The 6,000-nt window shown below is 38.5% G+C and overlaps 1 protein-coding gene across 1 annotated transcript; it reads left to right on the forward strand.

Annotated features, from left to right (window-relative positions):
* The first annotated feature begins 1,215 nt into the window (after nt 1-1,215).
* LOC121389646 lies at nt 1,216-5,755 on the forward strand. Its single transcript, XM_041521290.1, has 4 exons — nt 1,216-1,339; nt 2,095-2,322; nt 3,023-3,265; nt 5,450-5,755. The coding sequence occupies exons 2-4, from the start codon at nt 2,274-2,276 to the stop codon at nt 5,719-5,721; spliced, it is 564 nt and encodes a 187-aa protein (XP_041377224.1). The 5' UTR covers nt 1,216-1,339; nt 2,095-2,273; the 3' UTR covers nt 5,722-5,755.
* The last annotated feature ends 245 nt before the right edge of the window (nt 5,756-6,000 follow it).

Below are 6,000 nucleotides of genomic sequence, written 5' to 3' on the forward strand. Positions count from 1 at the left end.
CCCTATCAACTTGTAACATTCGCAGCATTTAGCTTTTAAATTGTGTTGAAATGAAATGAAATGTTGTGCACTGGATGTGTACTGTTCAAAACTTCGATTTGGTATGGTGTTCACGTTTGTAGCACGTGGCAGTAGCCCAGATTTACGCTTTCTTGACAGATCGGTATAAAAGCATGCAGTTTCGCACGTCCGCACGGTTGACCCGATTGCAATCCAAGATTCCTTAGACAGTACAATGAGGTCAGGGGCGTAGGCTGGGGGGTCGGTGGGTTCAGACCCCCCCCCCCCCCCTCCTCCTCCCACGCCGCTGAAGCAAATGGTCCGCTTTAAGAAATAAAACATACAGGTTTATACATATGGAGTTTCTGGGGGTGCAAAAACAAAATAGAAAAAGGGTTCACTTGTTCATATTCGAACCCCCACCCCAGGTCCAGATCACGCTACGCAAATGGAGGTAGCTATATATCAAATGTTACTACATTTGGTATACCGATAAAAAAAGAGAGTTATATTACCAAAACTGAACTTGTGTTTGTCTTTTTCGTCAGTATATAGAGGATAATAAACGAGTTTCCAGTTATTATCAAACTTATGTCCCGAGTGAAATACTTCTCAGTTGTCACGAGCTTTAGTAAGTGGCAAATGAACATTATTTCACGAGGGACATAAATTTGATAATAACTGGTACCGAGTTTGTTATTCCATTTATTACCTGAGCTATTTTTTCGTCAAAAAGATAATTTTCAAAAACAAGAGTTTTCTTTATCCTGGTACAGAATCTATAATCAATTGCATTAAAATTACATTTTGTTATACACACCAAAAACAGACAGCCGTAAACGCAAACTCTTTAAACTACATAATGTCATTGTCTGTGTTTGCCAAATCGTGATGATGTCATATTTAGTACCGAAAAGGTCATTTGTTTGTAAGTGTCAAATCATTCAATAGTATTGTTCGTTAGACCAATGCATGATAATTTCTCAGTTATTTTCCCCGTTTGCCTGCTGGGGTAATAAATATATATTGACGATACCCCCCCTCCCCCCCCCCCCCCCTCTCTCTCTCTCTCTCTCTCTCTCTCTCTCTCTCTCTCTCTCTCTCTCTCTCTCTCTATATATATATATATATATATTACTTCACATGTTATATTATTATTTATTATTATAGTAAATTATAATGATACTTTTTTTTTAGTGCTACACATGGCCATTTCTTGTATGTAAAAAGAAGTTGGTGATAGTTGTATCATCTGGAACCTGCACTGTAGTGGTGAACAACATGGAATCAAGAGGCAGATCTATACAGGTGTGGCTGATGATGATGCTGTTGTCGAGGGGTAAAATTGTATTTTTCTTTTATAAACATTACACTATTTTACTAGTATCTGAATGACAAAACAAGGCAGAGTTAGGATGTCTTGGACAAAGTCGTGATTTCTTCCATTATCCACTATCAATTGTTGGATTCGTCAGGAGTATTTTTTAATATCGAAAATATCAACCGAGTCTATGCTAATCGGTATTTGTCGAGGCTCGATTAACTAGACCATTAAATAGCCCAATGGGCCCACCAACAGGGATCGATCCCAAACTGACCGCGCATCAATTGAGTGCTTTACCAGTGGGCTACGTCCCGCCCCCAAGTTGTAAATAAGATTTATTCGGCTCTACATGTTGCATGTTTATATTTATATAGTATTGTTAGGTATGGTATTACGCGCGTGTGTGTATGTGCATGTGTGTGTGTACGTGCGTGCATTTGTGTGTTGTTTCGATTTACCCCGGCGCTTGTGCAGCGGTGAATAGGGGTTTGGGGGTCGAAATCCTATCCTGCTTCAAATAAATTGTCTGGTGTGTGTGTGTGTGTGTGTGTGTGTGTGTGTGTGTGTGTGTGTGTGTGTGTGTGCGTGGGGGTGGGGGGTCCCCAATGAATTTCTCAGGGGGAGCATGACACTCTCCGCTTAAAACTTTCCAGCTCTTCAGTCTAGACCCCACCCTGTACAATGTCCTGTTGACGCGCCTGCCAACCTATCGTTCGTGACTTAGTTCAAGAGATGCACTCCTTTCTTTCATTGTTTTCCTTTTTTTTCAGCTGCCTGTATGCCTAATCTAGCTCTATACAAACCTGGGAAGTCAAGCTCAAAATGGATGCCCAATACTGGCGTAAATTTGGCACTTGATGGCCTTTTGGGAACTAGGCATGAAATATACAGGGAATGCTCGTTAAGCAACTAAGTAGACCTTACCAAGTGGCTTCAAGTCGACCTTGAGATGTTCTTCTTTATAGACACCGTCAGGATCCTCAACAGAGGCGATGATGGTTTGTTTTAATTCCAGTCTGATATCTATATAGAATAATTGTGGTTACCGTCTTATGATATCGGCTTTTATCCTGCCTATGATAGAAAGATTTGCCTCGCGGCCTTCGCCATTTGACCCGAGCAGAATAAAGCCAGTTATTTTATTTATCCTGCAATCCACATAAAACGTAAAATTAATGACAGTCTTTCAGTATATGATTTGCGGAATTACTTTGAAATGTCGCAGTAACATATGCAGCTATGAGGCAACTGAGAAGGGAACTACCTTGACGGCGATCATTGTTGATTTTCTTAATTTAGTAAATAAAAAGAGTTGTAGTCTTGCTGGGTTTTCTAGGAAGTTTTTGTGGGTTTTTTTTTTCGGACCTTGGCAACAGACCTTATATGTATATACATACATACATACATACATACATACATAATCGAATGGCAGTCAAAACGTTCTTCGCTATTAGCACCTAGTTCTACGTTCGTCTTGACTGTCTCTCATTTTTGTATACTCTTTTATTAATTTATTACCCATAGACCAACCAATTTTATGGTATATGTTTATGCAGCCAGCCTCCCCCCCCTCTCCCCCCCCCTCTCTCTCTCTCTCTCTCTCTCTCTCTCTCTCTCTCTCTCTCTCTCTCTCTCTCTCTCTCTCTCTCTCTCTCTCATTCCTGTTTAACTGTTGCATATTCTTTCAATTCTCGACAGGAGTGATCGATAGACTAGCCAACTTTACGGTATATGTTTATGAAGAAGACCCAACTGCATTTTCTGCTGCAAACAGGAAGTTGTGTAAGCATTATCCAGGAACTGTGGGTTCTGGTCAGTGGGTGGAGTTGTCCTGTGAAAGTCACGTGATCGGAAGATATGTCAGAGTCAGCAAATACAACACAGACGTATCTAGTCTACTACAGATCTGTGAACTGGAGGTGTACGGCAAGAGAGCCACAGGTAAATCCGAGTACCAGTTTGAGGTTTCGCACCACTATTGGTTTTTACACTTCAGAGCATACAAACATTAGATTGTGTAGCAACTAAACCGGATTAAAATCCTCACCGTTAAACGTTGTATCTTAGAAGAAAATAATATCCCATGTGATATTATTCTATAAATAAATAAATACATAATAAATAAAAGGCTCTATTCCGTATATAAATTAAAAAAATTATTATTATCATTTATTATTAATATGCTTTAATCAGAATTGATTGGACTGTCATGTAATGCAGTTTTGAAAGGGAGCCCACAAATATGGTTAAAAACAGGGCTGATAAACTTAATTAGTATCTTCTTCGGACTCTCCCAAATCCTTCAGATCAATATATAAAACAATTACATAAAATACTCTTTTCTATTTGTTATGGACAGAAGCCCGACAGAATTGATTGAATTATAATTTACCGACCTATTAAAGAAGGTGGCCTGGCTATGATTAATGTGGCAAATTTTGCTAAATCTTTGAAAGATTACGTGGGTTAGAAAATTAATCAGTTCAAATCAAAACAATTTGATATGGAAACAGTTGCTTCTGTCTGGGTGTCCCATATTGGAACAAATGGATTTATTTGGAAATGGGTTTATTCCTAAAATACTAAAAAGTTTGACTAATCCTTTCTAGAAAAACTGTTTAGAAGCACATGTTGAGTTTTCAGAAAAAGTTTCCAATAGATCCTTATCATGAATTTATAACTGAACCGTTATTTCATAATGATAACAACAGAATTGCCAACATGTTTGTATTTTGGAAACATTGGATAGATGATGTCTTTTTGCAAATGTGTGATTTAATGAACAGAGGTAGAACATTTATGTCCCATGAACAATTATCCAATTATGTGTAAAATCGCTCTTTCTTTCGTCGAATTTTTGGCATCATATCTTCAAGCCAAATCAAAATCAGTTTGGTACCAATATTGATTGGAATAAAGTCTTCTTATTACATTATAGAACCACTCCTGAAACCAAACTGAGGTGGTTTCTGTTTAGACTATTACACAGGATTCTAACTGCAAAGAGGTGTATCTATAAAATAAACACAGCAGACAGCGATCAATGACGTAGCCAGCATGAGGCAAACGAGGCGCGTGCCTCCTCTGGAATTTCCCCCGATTTATTTTATTTTCCCCATGACTCTGATATTTATTTTACATGTCTGGGTTTGCCTCGCCGTTTTTTCCTCTGGATAGATTCACCTTTTGTAGATTGACAACTGAACCTTTAAATTATTTGTTTAGGGAATGCAATATTGTGAACATGTTTTTCGATGCAATTTATAAAATGGGTCAAAACTAACTGCCTCCATATTGAAACTTTCAAATTAAGTGCAGAACTAATACTATTTGGTCTTTGAAACAACCCACTGACACAGATGTTGGATTGAATTTTTTACTTCACTTTTTTTTAAATGTTTATTTATAAATGTAAAGGAAAAATATTTTCCAAATATCGAACATTTAAAAAAAAAGAATTATATACATAATATCAAATTGAAAAATGTGGAAGAGCTGATTTTTTGTTTGTTTAAAATATCAAAATATGCAGCCCTTTTCCCCCAAGATAAAGAAGGAAATGTTTTATTTAACGACGCACTCACCACATTTTATCTACGGTTATATGGCGTCAGTCATATGGTTAAGGACCACACAGATATTGAGAGAGGAAACCCTCTGTCGCCACTTCATGGGCTACTCTTTTCGATTAGCAGCAAGGGATCTTATATATGCACCATCCCACAGACAGTGTAGTACATACCACGACCTTTGATATACCAGTAGTGGTGCACTGGCAGAACACTCAGTAGCCACATCGTTAAGAAGTGGTAGTATTAGAAGTAGTTGAAGTACTAGTAGTACTACTAGTAGTAGTAGTAGTAGTAGTAGAAGAAGTAGTAGTACTAGCAGCAGCAGTAGTTGTAGAACTAGTAGTTGTTTTTCTGTTTTCAGCTATTCAACTCAGAAGTTCATCCTAGTCGAGGATATCGAACCCAGTGTTATCAGAACACTCAGTAGTAATATTCCACTGTTCTCTTCTATTTACAGGTGTTCAATTCAGACGTTCACCCAACTCGAGGATATCGAACCCAGTGTTATCAGAACACTCAGTAGTAATATTCCACTGTTCTCTTCTATTTACAGCTGTTCAATTCAGACGTTCACCCAACTCGAGGATATCGAACCCAATGTTATCAGAACACTCTGTAGCCACATCGATAAGATGTCTGCGTTTATGTTACGCTGAATCACTCTGCTATGGCGCCAACTTCAAACAGTCGACTGGTAACACCACCCCCAATTGTCAACTGGTTTCTAACAATCTGACCAATACGATTGAAGAAGATGGAACTGGTTGGGACGCATATGTGGTCGACTCTGCAGGATCGCGAAACGGCCCAAAATGTTTGGGGTAGACTTACGAACGGTCAGCCGATTACTGAATATAAATACTTATAATATATGTTCACAGTGGCATATGTTGTTAGTGCCAACGAGAACTCGTTCTATTAGCAATCTTCATTTGTAGTTGGGAAATTCAGCGGCAGTTGGCATCTGTGTAGTGAGATATAGGCTGTTGTATGTGTTACTTAACCTTCTGACTACTGCAGGCGAGATATCTCGCCCGACGTCACGTCAGTCGATATACTGTACACTGTATACAGTGCATTCCCCAATTCATATTTCCCGTCGTT

Source organism: Gigantopelta aegis, chromosome 15 (assembly GCF_016097555.1).
Source record: "Gigantopelta aegis isolate Gae_Host chromosome 15, Gae_host_genome, whole genome shotgun sequence".
NCBI lineage: Eukaryota > Metazoa > Mollusca > Gastropoda > Neomphalida > Peltospiridae > Gigantopelta > Gigantopelta aegis.

Excerpts from the sequence above, each read along its gene's own strand:
- LOC121389646 (XM_041521290.1), top strand. The coding sequence starts at position 2,274 with ATGTTCTTCTTTATAGACACCGTCAGGATCCTCAACAGAGGCGATGAT. Across the intron at positions 2,323-3,022 it reads CCTCAACAGAGGCGATGATG|GAGTGATCGATAGACTAGCC; the intron begins GTTTGTTTTAAT and ends AATTCTCGACAG. Across the intron at positions 3,266-5,449 it reads GTACGGCAAGAGAGCCACAG|CTGTTCAATTCAGACGTTCA; the intron begins GTAAATCCGAGT and ends TTCTATTTACAG.